Source organism: Hemiscyllium ocellatum, chromosome 33, assembly GCF_020745735.1.
Source record: "Hemiscyllium ocellatum isolate sHemOce1 chromosome 33, sHemOce1.pat.X.cur, whole genome shotgun sequence".
NCBI classification, from domain to species: domain Eukaryota; kingdom Metazoa; phylum Chordata; class Chondrichthyes; order Orectolobiformes; family Hemiscylliidae; genus Hemiscyllium; species Hemiscyllium ocellatum.
The window spans coordinates 27,406,318-27,425,350 of record NC_083433.1 but is presented as its reverse complement, the minus strand read 5'-3'; the positions used below and the strand labels follow the sequence as shown (position 1 = coordinate 27,425,350).

General features: G+C 50.2%; 1 protein-coding gene across 1 annotated transcript; it reads left to right on the top strand.

The window, feature by feature from the left end:
- Positions 1–218: 218 nt before the first annotated feature.
- On the top strand, positions 219–18,465 carry slc16a8 (solute carrier family 16 member 8). Its single transcript, XM_060849245.1, has 4 exons — positions 219–438; positions 3,014–3,157; positions 13,564–14,439; positions 18,188–18,465. Exons 1-4 carry the CDS (start codon positions 219–221, stop codon positions 18,463–18,465), a joined length of 1,518 nt encoding a protein of 505 aa, XP_060705228.1.
- Positions 18,466–19,033: the final 568 nt, after the last annotated feature.

The following is a 19,033-nucleotide window of genomic DNA, read 5'->3' as shown; positions in this document are numbered from 1 at the left end:
TCTCTGTGGGTCAGGGGTATCTCTGTGGGTCCAGGTATGTCAGTGTGGGTCAGTGTGTATCTCTGTGGGTTAGGGTGTGTCAGTGTGGGTCAGAGTTGATGTGGTCGGGCAGTCATGGTGGTTGGGGGTCTCTGACCGTGTCTCGGTCTCCCCCCCACCTCCTCCCCTCGGTAATGTTCCTGCTGTGGTGTGTTTAGTTTTCAGACTGGGTTTTCCTGATGGGCCACTCGAAGCCAGGAGGGTGTCCCAGCAAAGAAGCCCCTGATGGGGGTTGGGGCTGGATGGTGCTGATTGGCTGCTTTGTGATCACTGGATTCTCCTACGCCTTCCCGAAAGCTGTCAGTGTTTACTTCAAGCAACTGATGCACGAGTTCCACATTGGATACAGTGACACTGCCTGGATTTCCTCCATTATCCTGGCCATGCTCTACGGCACAGGTAACCACCCAGTCTGAGACAGGATCGGATCCCGGCTTTATCCTCCAACCCTACAGGGGGGCGTTCAAACCACTGACGGAGAGGCAACAGGTCACAGAGGACAATGGGGTCAGAGAATTATGGGGAGTGGAGAGTATAGGAAGGGGAGGGTGGAGGAGGCAGAGAGTGGAGGGGCTGGAAGGGAGTGGAGAGGGTGGAAGGGGGTTTGGAATGCGCTTGGGTGTGGGGGTGATGGTTGGGTGTGGGTGGGGTTGGGCGTGGGGGTGTAAGTTGGGCATGGGGGGGTGAGGTTGGGTGTGGTGGGGTGATGGTTGGGTGTGGTGGGGTGATGGTTAGGCATAGAGAGGTGATGGTTGGGTGTGTGGAGGGGTGATGGTTGGGCAAGGGGGTGATGGTTGGGTGTGGGGTGTGATAGTTGGCCATGGGGGTGTGATGGTTGGGTGTATGAAGGGGTAATGGTTGGGCAAGGGGGTGATGGTTGGGTGTGGGGTGTGATAGTTGACCATGGGGGTGTGATGGTTGGGTGTGGGGGGGGTGGGTTGGGTGTGGGCAGTGATGATTGGGTGTATCGAGGGGTGATGGTTAGGTATGGAGATGGGTTGGGCGTGAGGGGTAGTGGTTGAGTATGGTTGGTGATGGTTGGGTGTGGGGGGTGGGTTGAGTATAGAGGGTGATGGTTGGGTATGGAGGGTGATGATTGGGTTTAGAGGGTGATGGTGGGTATGGAGGGTGATGGTTGGGTATGAGAGTGATGATTGGGTTTGGAGGGTGATGGTGGGTATGGAGGGTGATGGTTGGGTATGGAGGGTGATGGTTGGGTATGGAGGGTGATGGTGTGTATGGAGGGTGATGGTGTGTATGGAGGGTGATGGTTGGGTTTGGAGGGTGATAGTTGGGTATGGAGGGTGATGGTTGGGTATGGAGGGTGATGGTTGGAATGGAGGGTGATGGTGGGTATGGAGGGTGATGGTTGTGTATGGAGGGTGATGGTTGGGTTTGGAGGGTGATGGTGGGTATGGAGGGTGATGGTGGTGGGTATGGAGGGTGATGGTGTGTATGGAGAGTGATGGTGGGTATGGAGGGTGATGGTTGGGTATGGAGGGTGATGGTTGGGTTTGGAGGGTGATGGTGGGTATGGACGATGATGTTGGGTATGAGGGTGATGGTTGGGTATGAGTGATGGTTGGGTATGGAGGGTGATGGTGTGTATGGAGGGTGATGGTTGGGTTTGGAGGGTGATGGTGGGTATGGAGGGTGATGTTGGGTATGGAGGGTGATGGTGGTGGGTATGGAGGGTGATGGTGTGTATGGAGGGTGATGGTGGGTATGGAGGGTGATGGTGTGTATGGAGGGTGATGGTGTGTATGGAGGGTGATGGTTGGGTATGAGGGTGATGGTGGGTATGGAGGGTGATGGTTGGGTATGAGGGTGATGGTGGGTATGGAGGGTGATGGTGGGTATGGAGGGTGATGGTTGGGTTTGGAGGGTGATGGTGGGTATGGAGGGTGATGGTGGTGGGTATGGAGGGTGATGGTGTGTATGGAGAGTGATGGTGGGTATGGAGGGTGATAGTTGGGTATGGAGGGTGATGGTTGGGTATGGAGGGTGATGGTGGGTATGGACGATGATGTTGGGTATGAGGGTGATGGTTGGGTATGAGTGATGGTTGGGTATGGAGGGTGATGGTGTGTATGGAGGGTGATGGTTGGGTATGGAGGGTGATGGTTGGGTATGGAGGGTGATGGTTAGGTTTGGAGGGTGATGGGGGGTATGGAGGGTGATGGTGGGTATGGAGGGTGATGGTGGTGGGTATGGAGGGTGATGGTGTGTATGGAGGGTGATGGTGGGTATGGAGGGTGATGGTTGGAGATAGTGTTTGGGGCAATGGCTGACCCGTTTGGGTGTGATGACCAGCCTCACTGATGGGGCGTTCCCTGCTGGAGCTGATGGACTGCAGGAGTTGGCACCCAGGGGATTCCTTACCCTGTGTCCATGATCTCCATCTCCAATTCCTGAGGCGGTGATCCTAGAAGTTAAATCCGGCCATTGGCATGGGGAGAGGAACCAGGAACCCCCTGGGCAAAGGTCACTGGAGACACATAACTCGCTCGGAATGGTTCCCTAAGCCAGAGACAGCCAGACATTTGCAGGGGCTCACTCGGCAGGAAGGATGTCGAGGAAGGGCAGGAGGAGATTCATTGGAGTGAGACATTGTGGGAAGGGGAGAGGTTGGGATGATTCTCTTTAGAACAGAAAAGATTAAGGAAGGAATTAATTGAGGTTCTTTAAAATAACGACTAAGCTTTTTTAGAAAGAAGAGAGAGAGCTGTGGGAGGAGGCTGACTTACTGGGAAAGTGCCAGAAACAGCTCCTGTCTTAAAACCCCCCTCAACTTCCATCTTTTTAACCGCACTGCCAGGTATCTCCACTGGGTGGGGGTGTTTGCCACGAAGACTTGACGTGTTTTTCCCAGTGATGGTGAGTCAGGACTGTTGTGTGTGTGGGGTTGGTTGCTGGCGGAGAAGGCACTGAGTGTGTGTGTGTGTCTCTCTCTCTCTGTCTGTCTCTGACACAGGGCCCTTGTGCAGTATTGTGGTGAATCGTTTCAGCTGCCGGCCTGTGATGTTGGTCGGCGGTTTACTGGCTTCATCTGGAATGATTCTTGCGTCCTTTTCTGTGAACATCACCCAGCTGTACCTGACTGCTGGGGTCCTAACAGGTACCTGACTTCCATCAGCCCAGCATGATGCCATTGGTAACCGTCAGCTCCCTGAAATGGCTCTTCTATTTAATAGATTCATCAAAAGCATGGTTCGATTCCAGCCTCGGGCGACTGTCTGTGTGGAGTTTGCACATTCTCCCCGTGTCTGTGTGGGTTTCCTCCGGGTGCTCTGGTTAACTCCCACAGTCCAAAGATGTGCGGGTTAGGGTGGATTGCCCATAGTGTTAAGGGCTGTGGAGATTAGGTGTCCTAGCAATGGGTAAGGGGATGGGGTCTGGGTGGAGTGTCCTCTGGTGGATCAGTGTGGACTTGTTGGGCTGAATGGCCTGTTTCCACACTGTGAGGTATTGATGAAAATGATCGAACCCTCGACTCTGACAAACGTTCATCGGGGTAAGCAACACTGCAGCTTGGTTGACTCACTGGAGCTGGAGATCTGTGTCCCCCAGAGTTAGCCAAGGGCTTGTCGATGTTCCTGGGGATACAGTTCACTGTTCGGAACCCAGGTCTTCTCTGCAAATGTTCTTTCAAACCCATCACTAGCTCATCTCTCCTTTACCCCCATACCCTTGGCAAACTGCAAACTTACCAGCAACATCCTACACTTCTCTCCAACCTCCTCCAGTGCACTGTCTTCTCCTTAATCCATGTTCGAATCCTTCCGTGTGCCACTGGGATTGGGATCCTTCCCAGGTCTCTCTCTCTCTCTCTCTGACCTGCCTTCTCAGGATCTGGGGAGGGGGGAAAGGATTGTTCCGAGGGTGCAGGGTACTGCCTCCATTCTCATCCAACTGGGATCGAGAGCCACTTGCAGATCTATCCTTGGCATCTCCTCTTTCTCCCTAATATCCATCGGGTCAGTTACTCTATTAAAGGCATTTTATCAATGGAGATTTCTGTTTTAATCTTTATTTCCTCTTCCCAAATTATTTCTCCCTCATCCTATCCTTTAATCTTTCCCCCTCTTCCTCCTGGTCCTTCTCTCTCTCTCCTCTAGTCTCTCTTCCTCACTCTGTTTTTCCTTCAATCACCAACAGGATGGAGGCTGAATTGACCAATAATGACAAAGAAAATGTACAGCCCAGAAACAGGCCCTTCGGCCCTTCAAGCCTGAGCCGATCCAAATGTACTGCCTAAACTTGTCGGTCAATTCCTAAGCATTTGTATCCCTCTGCTCCCCACCCACTCATGCACCTGTCCAGACGCATCTTAAATGAATCTACCATGCCTGCCTCTACCATCTCTGCTGGCAATGCATTCCAAACACCCACCCCCCTCTGTGTAAAGTACTTAACGCGTGTATCCCCCTTAAACTTTCCACCTCTCACCTTGAAAGCGTGACCTCTCGTTATTGAATCCTTCATCCTGGGAAAAAGCTTGTCTCTATCCACCCCGTCTATACCCTTCATAATTTTGTAAACCTCAATCAGGTCCCCCCTCAATCTCCTTTTTTCTAAATGAAAATAAAACTAACCTACTCAACCTCTCTTCATAGCCAGCACCTTCCATACCAGGCAACATCCTCGTAAACCTTCTCTGCACCCTCTCCAAAGTGTCCACATCCTTTTGGTAATGTGGCGACCAGAACTGTACACAGTATTTTAAATGTGGCCGAGCCAATGTCTTGTACAATGTTAACATGACCTGCCAGCTCTTATACTCAATATTCCGTCCAATGAAGGCAAGCATACTATATGCCTTCTTGACCACTCTATCCACTTGTGCAGCAACCTTCAGGGTACAATGGACCTGCACTCCCAGATCTCTCTGCTCATCAACTTTTCCCAAGGCTCTTCCATTCATTGTATAATTCGCTCTAGAATTAGACTTGCCTAAATGCATCACCTCACATTTGTCTGGATTGAAAGCCATCTGCCACTTTTCCACCCAACTCTCCAGTCTATCTATGTCCTCCTGTATTCTCTGACAGTCCCTTATGCTTTCTGCTACTCCACCAATCTTCGTGTCATTTGCAAACTTGCTGATCATACCAACAGTGCCCTCTTCTAGATCATTTATGTATATCACAAACAACAGAGGCTCCAGCACTGACCCCTGTGGAACACCACTGGTCACCTTTCTCCATTTCGAGAAACTCCCTTCAACTACTACTCTGTCTCCTGTTGCTCAACCAGTTCTTTATCCACCTAACTAACACCCTGCACACCATGTGACTTCACTTTCTCCATTAGTCTACCATGGGGAACTTTATCAAACGCCTTACTAAAGTCCATGTATATGATATCAACAGCCCTTCCTTCATCTATCAACTTGGTCACTTCCTTGGAGAACTCTATTAAGTTGATAAGGCACGATCTCCCCCGCTACTCTTTGCTACCTTCCCCCACCCTCCTCTCTGAGAGTCCAAAAGATGTGCAGATTAGGTGAATTGGCCATGCTAAATTGCTCATAGCATTCAGGGATGTGTAGGTTAGGTGGATTAGTCATGAGAAATGCAGGGTGATAGGATAGGGTAATGGGTCTGGGTGGGATCCTCTTCAGAGGGTCAGTGTGGAATTGTTGGGCCAAAGGGCCATTTTCCACACTGTAGAGATTCTATGCTAAACAGCTGGCCAATGGGACAGATTACTTTGTGGCCAATCAGGGCACAGGAAAGCAGCCTAGAAGATCATTAATCCCAATTCCTTGAAGGACCCACCTACATGGAAAAGACAGGATCCATCCCTGACAGAAACATGCACCTCGTGCCCATTTGAAGAATTCAGAGAACTGCTGTCTTGTGAGTATGAGGCAGATCCCAATCTCCCACTGCTGTCTGGGAAACTCAAAGAGACAGCCTTTGTTTGGTCTAACACAACTTCATAATGTAATCGTTGCTCCTCCAGCCTCTGGACAATGCTATCAAGCAAGGAGAGGAGATGACCTGGTGGTATTATCTCTAGGCTATTAATCCAAAGGCCCAAGCAGTGTACCGGAGACGCAGGTAATGTACTGGAGAGCCAGATAATGTACCGGAGACCCAGGCAATGTACTGGAGAGTCAGGGAAAGTACCGGAGAGTCAGGTAATGTACTGGAGAGTCAGGTAATGTACCGGAGACCCAGGTAATGTACTGGAGAGTCAGGTAATGTACCAGAGACCCAGGTAATGTACTGGAGAGTCAGGTAATGTACCGGAGACCCAAGTAATGTACTGGAGAGTCAGGTAATGTACCGGAGACCCAGGTAATGTACTGGAGAGCCAGGTAATGTACTGGAGACCCAGGTAATGTACTGGAGAGCCAGGTAATGTAATGGAGAGTCAGGTAATGTACCGGAGAGCCAGGTAATGTACTGGAGACCCAGGTAATGTACTGGAGAGCCAGGTAATGTACTGGAGACCCAGGTAATGTACTGGAGAGTCAGGCAATGTACTGGAGAGTCAGGTAATGTATTGGAGACCCAGGTAATGTACCGGAGACCCAGGTAATGTACTGGAGAGCCAGGTAATGTACTGGAGAGTCAGATAATGTACCGGAGACCCAGGTAATGTACTGGAGACCCAGGTAATGTACCGGAGACCCAGGTAATGTACTGGAGAGCCAGATAATGTACCGGAGAGTCAGGCAATGTACTGGAGAGTCAGGTAATGTACCGGAGAGTCAGGTAATGTACTGGAGACCCAGGTAATGTACTGGAGAGCCAGGTAATGTACTGGAGACACAGGTAATGTACTGGAGACCCAGGTAATGTACTGGAGAGCCAGGTAATGTACTGGAGAGTCAGGTAATGTACCGGAGACCCAGGTAATGTACTGGAGAGTCAGGCAATGTACCGGAGACCCAGGTAATGTACTGGAGAGTCAGGTAATGTACTGGAGAGTCAGGTAATGTACCGGAGAACCAGGTAATGTACCGGAGACCCAGGTAATGTACTGGAGAGTCAGGTAATGTACTGGAGACCCAGGTATTGTACTGGAGAGCCAGGTAATGTACTGGAGAGTCAGGTAATGTACTGGAGAGTCAGGTAATGTACTGGAGACCCAGGTAATGTACTGGAGAGTCAGGTAATGTACCGGAGACCCAGGTAATGTACTGGAGAGTCAGGTAATGTTCTGGAGACCCAAGTATTGTACTGGAGACCCAGGTAATGTACTGGAGAGTCAGGTAATGTACCGGAGAACCAGGTAATGTACCGGAGACCCAGGTAATGTACTGGAGAGTCAGGTAATGTACCGGAGACCCAGGTAATGTACTGGAGAGTCAGGTAATGTTCTGGAGACCCAAGTATTGTACTGGAGACCCAGGTAATGTACTGGAGAGTCAGGTAATGTACCGGAGACCCAGGTAATGTACTGGAGACCCAGGTAATGTACTGGAGACCCAGGTAATGTACCGGAGACCCAGGTAATGTACTGGAGAGTCAGGTAATGTTCTGGAGACCCAAGTATTGTACTGGAGACCCAGGTAATGTACCGGAGAGCCAGGTAATGTACCGGAGAGCCAGGTAATGTGCTGGAGACACAGGTAATGTACTGGAAAGCACAGCAGTTCAGGCAGCATCCGAGGAGCAGCAAAACCCACAGCCCGAAAAGTTCGATTTTTCTGCTCCTCGGATGCTGCCTGAACTGCTGCGCTCTTCCAGCACCACTGATCCAGAATCTGGTTTCCAGCATCTGCAGTCATTGCTTTTACCTAATTTACTGGAGATCCAGGTAATGTACAGGAGAGTCAGGTAATGGACCGGAGAGCCAGGTAATGTACTGGAGAGCCAGGTAATGTACCGGAGGCCCAGGTAATGTACTGGAGAGCCAGGTAATGTACTGGAGACCCAGGTAATGTACTGGAGAGTCAGGCAATGTACCGGAGAGCCAGGTAATGTACCGGAGAGCCAGGTAATGTACTGGAGACCCAGGTAATGTACTGGAGACCCAGGTAATGTACTGGAGAGTCAGGCAATGTACTGGAGAGTCAGGTAATGTACTAGAGACCCAGGTAATGTACTGGAGAGTCAGGTAATGTACCGGAGACCCAGGTAATGTATTGGAGAGTCAGGTAATGTACTGGAGAGTCAGATAATGTACCGGAGAGCCAGGTAATGTACTGGAGAGTCAGGCAATGTACCGGAGAGCCAGGTAATGTACCGGAGACCCAGGTAATGTACTGGAGAGTCAGGTAATGTACCGGAGACCCAGGTAATGTACTGGAGAGCCAGGTAATGTACTGGAGAGTCAGATAATGTACCGGAGAGCCAGGTAATGTACTGGAGACCCAGGTAATGTACTGGAGAGTCAGGTAATGTACTGGAGACCCAGGTATTGTACTGGAGAGTCAGGTAATGTACCGGAGAACCAGGTAATGTACCGGAGACCCAGGTAATGTACTGGAGAACCAGGTAATGTACCGGAGACCCAGGTAATGTACTGGAGAGTCAGGTAATGTACTGGAGACCCAGGTAATGTACTGGAGAGCCAGGTAATGTACTGGAGAGTCAGATAATGTACCGGAGAGCCAGGTAATGTACTGGAGACCTAGGTAATGTACTGGAGAGTCAGGTAATGTACTGGAGACCCAGGTATTGTACTGGAGAGCCAGGTAATGTACCGGAGAACCAGGTAATGTACCGGAGACCCAGGTAATGTACTGGAGAACCAGGTAATGTACCGGAGACCCAGGTAATGTACTGGAGACCCAGGTAATGTACTGGAGTCCCAGGTATTGTATTGGAGAGCCAGGTAATGTACTGGAGAGTCAGGTAATGTACTGGAGAGTCAGGTAATGTTCTGGAGACCCAAGTATTGTACCGGAGACCCAGGTAATGTACTGGAGAGTCAGGTAATGTACTGGAGACCCAGGTAATGTACTGGAGAGCCAGGTAATGTACTGGAGAGTCAGATAATGTACCGGAGAGCCAGGTAATGTACTGGAGACCTAGGTAATGTACTGGAGAGTCAGGTAATGTACTGGAGACCCAGGTATTGTACTGGAGAGCCAGGTAATGTACCGGAGAACCAGGTAATGTACCGGAGACCCAGGTAATGTACTGGAGAACCAGGTAATGTACCGGAGACCCAGGTAATGTACTGGAGAGTCAGGTAATGTATTGGAGACCCAGGTAATGTACTGGAGACCCAGGTAATGTACTGGAGTCCCAGGTATTGTATTGGAGAGCCAGGTAATGTACTGGAGAGTCAGGTAATGTACTGGAGAGTCAGGTAATGTTCTGGAGACCCAAGTATTGTACCGGAGACCCAGGTAATGTACTGGAGAGTCAGGTAATGTACCGGAGAACCAGGTAATGTACCGGAGACCCAGGTAATGTACTGGAGACCCAGGTAATGTACCGGAGATCCAGGTAATGTACTGGAGAGTCAGGTAATGTTCTGGAGACCCAAGTATTGTACTGGAGACCCAGGTAATGTACTGGAGACCCAGGTAATGTACTGGAGAGTCAGGTAATGTACTGGAGACCCAGGTAATGTACTGGAGACCCAGGTAATGTACTGGAGACCCTGGTAATGTACCGGAGACCCAGGTAATGTACTGGAGAACCAGGTAATGTACCGGAGACCCAGGTAATGTACTGGAGAGTCAGGTAAGTTCTGGAGACCCAAGTATTGTACTGGAGACCCAGGTAATGTACTGGAGATCCAGGTAATGTACTGGAGACCCAGGTAATGTACTGGAGAGTCAGGTAATGTACTGGAGACCCAGGTAATGTACTGGAGACCCAGGTAATGTACCGGAGACCCAGGTAATGTATTGGAGACCCAGGTAATGTACTGGAGAGCCAGGTAATGTACTGGAGAGTCAGGTAATGTACCGGAGACCCAGGTAATGTACCGGAGACCCAGGTAATGTACTGGAGAGCCAGGTAAAGTACTGGAGAGTCAGGTAATGTACCGGAGACCCAGGTAATGTACTGGAGAGCCAGGTAATGTACTGGAGAGTCAGATAATGTACCGGAGAGCCAGGTAATGTACTGGAGAGCCAGGTAATGTACTGGAGACCCAGGTATTGTACTGGAGAGTCAGGTGTTGTACCTGAGATGGAGGTAATGTGCTGGAGAGCCAGGTAATGTAACGGAGACCAGGTAATGTACTGGAGACCCAGGCAATGTACTGGAGAGTCAGGTAATGTATTGGAGAGTAAGGTATTGTACCGGAGTCCCAGGTAATGTACTGGGGAGTCAGGTAATGTACTGCAGTCCCAGGTAATGTACCGGAGACCCTGGTAATGTACTGGAGAACCAGGTAATGTACTGGAGACCCAGGTAATGTACTGGAGAGCCAGGTAATGTACCGGAGAGCCAGGTAATGTACTGGAGAGCCAGGTAATGTACCGGAGAGCCAGGTAATGTACCGGAGACCCAGGTAATGTACTGGAGAGTCAGGCAATGTACCGGAGAGCCAGGTAATGTACCGGAGACCCAGGTAATGTACTGGAGACCCAGGTAATGTACTGGAGAGCCAGGTAATGTACTGGAGAGTCAGATAATGTACCGGAGAGCCAGGTAATGTACTGGAGACCCAGGTAATGTACTGGAGAGTCAGGTAATGTACTGGAGACCCAGGTATTGTACTGGAGAGTCAGGTAATGTACTGGAGAACCAGGTAATGTACCGGAGAACCAGATAATGTACTGGAGAGTCAGGTATTGTACCGGAGATGGAGGTAATGTGCTGGAGAGCCAGGTAATGTAACGGAGACCAGGTAATGTACTGGAGACCCAGGTAATGTACTGGAGAGTCAGCCAATGTACTGGAGAGTCAGGTAATGTATTGGAGAGTAAGGTATTGTACCGGAGTCCCAGGTAATGTACTGGGGAGTCAGGTAATGTACTGGAGAGTCAGGTAATGTACAGGAGTTCCATGTAATGTGCTGGAGTCCCAGGTAATGTTCTGGAGACCCAGGTAATGTACTGGAGAGTCAGGTAATGTACCGGAGTCCCAGGTAATGTACTGGAGAGCCAGGTAATGTACCGGAGAGCCAGGTAATGTATTGGAGAGCCAGGTAATGTACTGGAGAGTCAGGTAATGTACTGGAGAGTCAGATAATGTACTGAAGAGGCAGGTAATGTTATGGAGAGCCAGGTAATTACTGGAGAGCCAGGTAATGTTATGGAGTGCCAGGTAATGTACCGGAGAGTCAGGTAATGTACTGGAGTCCCATGTAATGTGCTGGAGAGCCAGGTAATGTACTGGAGACCCAGGTAATGTACTGGAGAGTCAGGTAATGTACTGGAGTTCCATGTAATGTGCTGGAGTCCCAGGTAATGTTCTGGAGAGCCAGGTAATGTACTGGAGAGTCAGGTAATGTACCGGAGTCCCAGGTAATGTACTGGAGAGCCAGGTAATGTACTGGAGAGTCAGGTAATGTACTGGAGAGTCAGATAATGTACTGAAGAGGCAGGTAATGTTATGGAGAGCCAGGTAATTACTGGAGAGCCAGGTAATGTTATGGAGTGCCAGGTAATGTACCGGAGAGTCAGGTAATGTACTGGAGTCCCATGTAATGTGCTGGAGAGCCAGGTAATGTACTGGAGAGTCAGATAATGTACTGGAGAGTCAGGTAATGTTATGGAGAGCCAGGTACTGTTATGGGGAGCCAGGTAATTACTGGAGAGCCAGGTAATGTACTGGAGAGTCAGGTAATGTTCCTGATGAAGGGCTCGGCCCGAAACGTTGAATTTCCTGTTCCTTGGATGCTGCCTGACCTGCTGTGCTTTAAACAGCAACACATTTTCAGCTCTGATCTCCAGCATCTGCAGACCTCACTTTTTACTAATGTACCGGAGAGCCAGGTAATGTACTGGAGACACAGGTAATGTACTGGAAAGCACAGCAGTTCAGGCAGCATCCGAGAAGCAGCAAAACCGACATCCCGAAACGTTGATTTTTCTGCTCCTCGGATGCTGCCTGAACTGTTGTGCTCTTCCAGCACCACTGATCCAGAATCTGGTTTCCAGCATCTGCAGTCATTGTTTTTACCTAATTTACTGGTGATCCAGGTAATGTACCGGAGACCCAGGTAATGTACCAGAGAGTCAGGTAATGGACCGGAGACCCAGGTAATGTACCAGAGAGTCAGGTAATGTACCGGAGACCCAGGTAATGTACTGGAGAGCCAGGTAATGTACTGGAGAGTCAGGTATTGTACTGGAGACCCAGGTAATATACTGGAGACACAGGTTATGTACTGGAGAGCCAGGTAATGTACTGGAGACCCAGGTAATGTACTGGAGAGTCAGGTAATGTATTGGAGACCCAGGTAATGTACCGGAGACCCAGGTAATGTACCAGAGACACAAGTAATGTACCGGAGAGCCAGGTAATGTACTGGAGAGCCAGATAATGTACTGCAGAGTTAGGTAATGTACTGGAGAGTCAGGTAATGCACAGGAAAGCCAGGCAATGTTCCTGAAGAAGGGCTTATGCCTGAAACATCGATACTCCTGCTCCTTGGATGCTGCCTGACCTGCTGCGCTTTTCCAGCAACACATATTTCAGCACTGTACTGGAGACTGAGGTAATGTACTAGAGAGCCAGGTAATGCACTGACGTCGCAGGTAATCTACTGGCGACACAGGTAATGTACTGGCGTCCCAGGTAATGTACTGGAGAGCCAGGTAATGTACTGGCGTCCCAGGCAATGTACTGGAGAGCCAGGTAATGTACTGGCGTCCCAGGTAATGTACTGGAGAGCCAAGTAATGTACTGCAGTCCCAGGTAATGTACTGGAGAGCCAGGTAATGTACTGGCGTCCCAGGTAATGTACTGGAGAGCCAGGTAATGTACTGGCGTCCCAGGTAATGTACTGGAGAGCCAGGTAATGTACTGCAGTCCCAGGTAATGCACTGGAGAGCCAGGTAATGTACTGGATCTTTCAGGTTTGAATCCTGCCATGTCAAATGATGGAATTTAAATTTGATAAAAATCTGGTGTTAAGATTCTCATGATGACCATGAAACTACTGTCAGAAAAGTCCACTGTGTTCCCTAATGTCCTTTTGAGAAGGCTATCTGCCATCCTTCCCTGATTTGCCTACATCTAACTCCAGACCCACCGTGATGTGGCTGATGTGTGACTCCACATTGGGGATGGGTAATAAATGCTGGCCGAGCCAGCCACACCCTTACCCCATTCAAACCAAATCAGATCCCACCTAAACCTGCACTTCTCTTCCAGGGGGGTGGGGGGACGGGAATTCCACAGACTAGTTTCACAATTAAAATACTTTATTCTCACTGAATAGTTTGATTGTCCGGAATGTCTTTTGTATAGTTAAAAATGTTGTTTGTCGAACCCAGAGAAATGACAATGTCTCAGCTGATATTGGACAAAGTCTTCAAACCTCTAATGTCTGGGTCACCCTCTTGAAACCCAGCCCTGACCTTACACACGGAGTCTCAAACCTTCAAACAGATTCATCATCTTTCAGGTGAGAAACTGCCTCTGTCTCCTCCAGGTCTTGGACTCGCTCTGAACTTCCAGCCATCGCTCATAATGCTGGGCAGGTACTTTGATAAGAAGAGGCCATTGGCCAATGGGCTAGCAGCAGCGGGGAGCCCGGTGTTCCTCAGTGCCCTCTCCCCATTCGGCCAGGTCCTGCTGGATTATTACGGCTGGAGAGGGGGCTTCCTCATCATGGGGGGTCTGTTACTCAACTGCTGCACGTGCGGAGCTGTCATGAGGCCTCTCGAGAGTCTGAGGCAGAGCGGCAAAGACCAGCCTGAAGCCAAGGAGATGCTCCCCACCACCAACGCCGAGGTCACTGGCCTGGAGCTGGAGAATTCCCAACAGGTCGTGACCAGAAACAGCACCAAGTTCGGCAGCAGGAAGTCAGGAGCGAACAAAAAAAGCCAGAAGCTCCTGGATTTCAGCGTATTCCGGAGCCGGGACTTTGTCATCTACACCATCTCCAAGTTCATCCTGGTCCTAGGCCTCTTTGTGCCTCCAATCATGATCGTTAACTACGCCAAAGACATGGGGATCCCAGACACTGAGGCTGCCTTCCTGCTCTCCATCATTGGCTTCATTGACATCTTCGCCCGGCCCCTGAGTGGGGTGGTCGCTGGCCTGGATCTGGTGCGGCCGCGAGTCGCCTACTTTTTCAGTTTCTCCATGCTGTGTAACGGACTGACCGATGTCCTGAGCGCCAAAGCGGCCACCTACAGCGGGTTGGTGGCTTTCTGCGTCTTCTTCGGGGTGACCTATGGGATGGTGGGAGCTCTGCAGTTCGAGGTTCTCATGGACATCGTTGGCTCCCAGAAGTTCCCCAGTGCCATCGGCTTGCTGCTGCTCATTGAGGCCTTCGCTGTTCTCATCGGACCCCCCTCAGCAGGTCAGATACCCCCCTCGGCAGGTCAGATACCCCCCTCAGCAGGTCAGATACCCCCCTCGACAGGTTAGATACCCCCCTCGGCACCCCCACCCCCAATACCCTGCCCCCAAGACACCCCACTGCCCACACACCTTTCACTTCAACACACCCCACTGCCCACTCCCCCCCTCCCCAACACCCTGCCTCCGATACACCCCACTCTCCACACCCCCCTCCCCAACACCTTGATCTCCGATACACCCCACTCTCAACAGCCCCGTCCCCAACATCCTGTTCTCCGATATACTCCACTCTGCACACTCCCCCTCCCCAATACTCATCACTCATTAACCTTCCCCTAACTCTCTCCACGACCAATTTCAATGCCCATTCACAGATACACTGACCTAACACTCCCACAGCCACTGTCCCCATCCCCCCACTAGTCTTCAAAACCCCCAAATCACAAAATAAACAAGGAGGGAGAAGATGAAATATGAGGGTAAGCTAGCCAGTAATGTACAGGAAGACTGTAAGAGTTTCTTCAGATATATAAAGGGCAAAATAGAGGCAAAAGTGGACATTGGACTGCTGGAAAATGCCGCTGGAGAGATAGTAGTGGGGAACATGGAAATGGCCGAAGAACTGAATAATTACTTTGTGTCAGTCTTCACGGTGAAAGACACGAGTAACAATCTAAACATTCAAGAGAGTGAGGGGGCAGAGCTGAGTATGAAGGTGTTAGATAAACTGAATGGCCTGAAGGTGGATAAGTCCCCTGGACCAGATGGACTAAATCCCAGAGTTCTCAGGGAGATAGCTGAAGAGATAGTGGAAGTGTTAGTGGTGATCTTTCGGGAATCGTTAGAATCAGGGAGTGTCCCGGGGACTGGAAAATCAATAACGTGACACTCTTGTTTAAAAAGGGAGTAAGGCAAAAGACAGAAATTTACAGATCGATTAGCCTAACGTTGGTCATGGGCAAGGTGCTGGAATCCATCGTGAAGGATGAGATTTCTGAATATTTGGAAGTGTATGGTAAAATAGGGCAAAATCAGCATGGTTTCATCAAGGGTAGTCATGCCTGACAAATCTGCCAGAATTCTCTGAGGAAATAAGGAGTGGATTAAACCAAGAATAATCAATGGATGTTATCTACCTGGACTTCAAGAAGGCATTTGACAAGGTGCCACACAGATTACTGAGTAAGATAAGGGCCCATGGTGTCAGAGACAAGGTGCTAGCATGGATAGAAGCTTGGCTGTCTAGCAGAGAGTGAAGATAAAAGGATCCTTCTCAGGGTGGCAGCCAGTAACAGTAGTGTTCTAGAAAGCTCAGTGTTGGGACCACAACTTTTCACTTTATACATTAACGATGCAGATGAAAGAATTGAGTACATTCTAGCTAAGTCTGTAGATGATACAAGGGTAGGTGGAGGGACAGATAGCATTGAGGAGGTGGGGAGGCTGCAGGTGGATTTGGTTAGGTTAGGAGAGTGGGCAAACAAGTGGCAGATGGGAGTGTAATGTGGGAAAGTGTGAGCTCATGCACCTTGGTGGGAAGGATAAAGGTATGGGCTATCTTCTAGATGGGGAGAAAATTCTGAAGAGTAAAGTGACTTGGGAGTTCTAGTCCAGGATTCTCTCGAGGTAAACTTGCAGGTTGAGTCAGTCATTAGGAAGGCAAATGCAATGATGCATTTATTTTGAGAGGACTTGAATATAAAAACAGGAATGTACTTCTGAGGCTCTGTAAGGCTCCGGTCAGACTGCATTTGGAGTATTGTGTGCAGTTTTGGGCCCCATATCTCAGGAAGGATGGACTGGCCCCTGGAGTGTGTTCAGAGGAGGTTCATGAGAATGGTTCCAGGAATGAAAAACCTAACATATGAAGATCGCTTGAGGACCCTGGGTTTACAGCCAATGGATTTAAAAGGATGTGAGTGGGGGATCTAACTGAAACTTACAGAATATGAATGGCCTGGACAGAGTGGATGTTGGGAAGGTGTTGCCATTGGTAGGAGAGACTAGGACCTGAGGGCACAGCCTTAGAGTAAAGGGGAGACCCTTTAGAACAGAGGTAAGGAGAAACTCCTTCAGCTAGACAGTGGGGAATCTGTGGAATTCACTGCCACAGAAAGCTGTGGAGGCCAGGTCACTGAGAATATTTAAGATGGAGATAGATAGGTTCGTGATTGTCAAGGGGGTCAAGGGTTACGAGGAGAAAGCGGGAGAATGAGGTTGAGAAACTTATCAGCCATGATTAAATGGTAGAGCAGACCCAATGGGCTGAATGGTCTAACTTTTGTTCCTATGTCTTGTGGTCTTATGATGTCCCAATGCCCTGCCCAATACCCCATGTGCTCCAGATTCCATAACTGTCTCAAAGCCCCATGCACATAGACCAACTCCTAATGTCCATTATCCAATACCTACTGCACCAAATCCCACCCTCCCCCCCCCCCCCCCCAAAAATCCACACTTTCTGATAACACATCATCTAAAACCAGAATCCCAATGCTCACACTCTCCAAAAATCCTAGGCCCACTCCAAACAGCACCACCAATGCCAATGTTCCAAGGCCTAATAAGCCCTTGCTCCTATAGTCCACCCGAAACACTTGAGCCCTCACACTCCCATTGTCCAATCCACCTACCACCACTTCCTAAAATCCCACCCTGAATACCACTCCTCTCCAATGGGGGTGGGAGGGATTCACCCTGGGCCCACAGGCACACTGGGCAGGTCCTGTAAGACCACAGAAAACTAACTTGGAAACGAGAGGTACCAAAGAGGAGCTCCTTGGAGCAATTCCTTACATTTTGGTGGCGCCATGATGAGCCCTGGTGTGTGTGGGGGGACCCCCCCCCAGTTCCATCTAAAAAACCTCCTGGTTGTTGGCTGGGATAGGAGCGGAGTGGAGAGTGCAAAAGACCTGAAGGCTTCCCTCCCACACCCCCACCACCAATCCCAGGGGGCCAGCCAGCGTGGCCCCTCTGTAAATATGTCTGATTTTATAACCTCCATTTCTGGGATGGCCTTGTGGTTGTCAACCAGCCTCAGCACCATCAACACTTGGATGCTGTGCTGTGATTGGGCCAGAGCCAGTGGATTCACTAACAGCCAATTAGGCTCCAGGAGAGCAGGTCTCTCGGTCCAGCTCCCAGGCAGAGTCCACCTGGGAGTGGAAATGTCAGCACTACCGCAGTTAGGTGGTCGTGGGGGGGGGGATGGTTTATAAAAAAAGAGTATATATAACCAGGAGATTTAGAGTGTCCTCAGTTTCGAGCACTGGCTCTGTGCTGGCTGGGGCCACAGTAAAAGAAAAACAAGTAAAAGAGAGAAAAAGATAAACCTGGGAATCTCAAGAGACTCCCAATGTCCTGACTCTGCCCAAAGTTCAGGGTGGCAGGGTGTCTCAGTGGTTAGCACTGCTGCCTCACAGCACCAGGGTCCCAGGTTTGATTCCAGCCTCGGGTGACTGTCCGTGTGGAGTTTGCACATTCTCCCCGTGTCTGCGTGGATTCCCTCCCACAGTCACAAAAGATGTGAAGGTCAGGTGAATTGGCCATGCTAAATTGCCCATAGTGTTAGGCGCATTAGTTAGGGAGAAATGTGTCTGGATGGGTTACTCTTCGGAGGGTCGGTGCGGACTTGTTGGGCCAAAGGCCCTGTTTCTATACTGTAGGGGAATCTAATCTAAAGTTCCTGGTCTTGTGGCAGTGAGCTGTGAGGGAATGGGCTGTAACTCAGACTGTCCCTCTTACAGGGCACCTGGTGGATGCTTTCAACAATTACCAGCTCATCTTCTATATGGCTGGCTCAGAGCTGATACTGTCGGCTGTGTTTCTGTCCGGAGCGTTCTATCTCTGCCTCAGACAGGAGCAGCCCAAGAGCAGCAAAGGACAGCAGCAAGTGGAGGAGCTGGCCTTGGGGGAGAGCGACACGGTGCAGGACTGCACAGGGGATCTGTGTGAGAGCCTGAAGGAGGAAGGAGCGGAGATACAGAGCGTTCCGAGCAACACAGAAAGACCAGCTTATAAATAAAAGCTCAGGCAAAATAGAAAAGACCACTTCGGGCACGGCCAGGGACTGATGCAAATAAATCAATGCGAGGAAAAGGGCTGGAGGAACAAAGGCCAGCTCCCCTCATTCACCCAACCCTTCCGCCCTTCTCACCTGCCCCTCAGTTTTCTGCTTCTCTCCCATGCTCCTTGCTACCCGATCAATCACTCAGCCTCTCACTCTCAACTGGACTTTCCCATTCACTGGTAAACCCCGCTGCCCTCCATTCAATCCTCACTCACCTTCCCATTGGGGTGTGCTGCTCTCCTGGGGGTGGAGGCTGCCTGTCCAATTAGCCGAGTGCTCAGTGCCCCCTTCCCTCTCCTGCTCCCTTTCAGACCCTTCCCTTTCCTATCCCCCCCCCACCCCATCTCTGTTTCACATTCACTCATTTCTCATTCTGGCCTTAATCGTGTCCCCACTGCCGTTGGCCCATTGTCTTCCTGTTACCTTTTCCTTCCTGGCCCTCTCTACTGCCTCCTTCCTCCCTCATCGCCTTTCCCTGTCTTGTTCCCCCTCTCTCCCACCTCTTACCCCCTCCGCCTCTTCC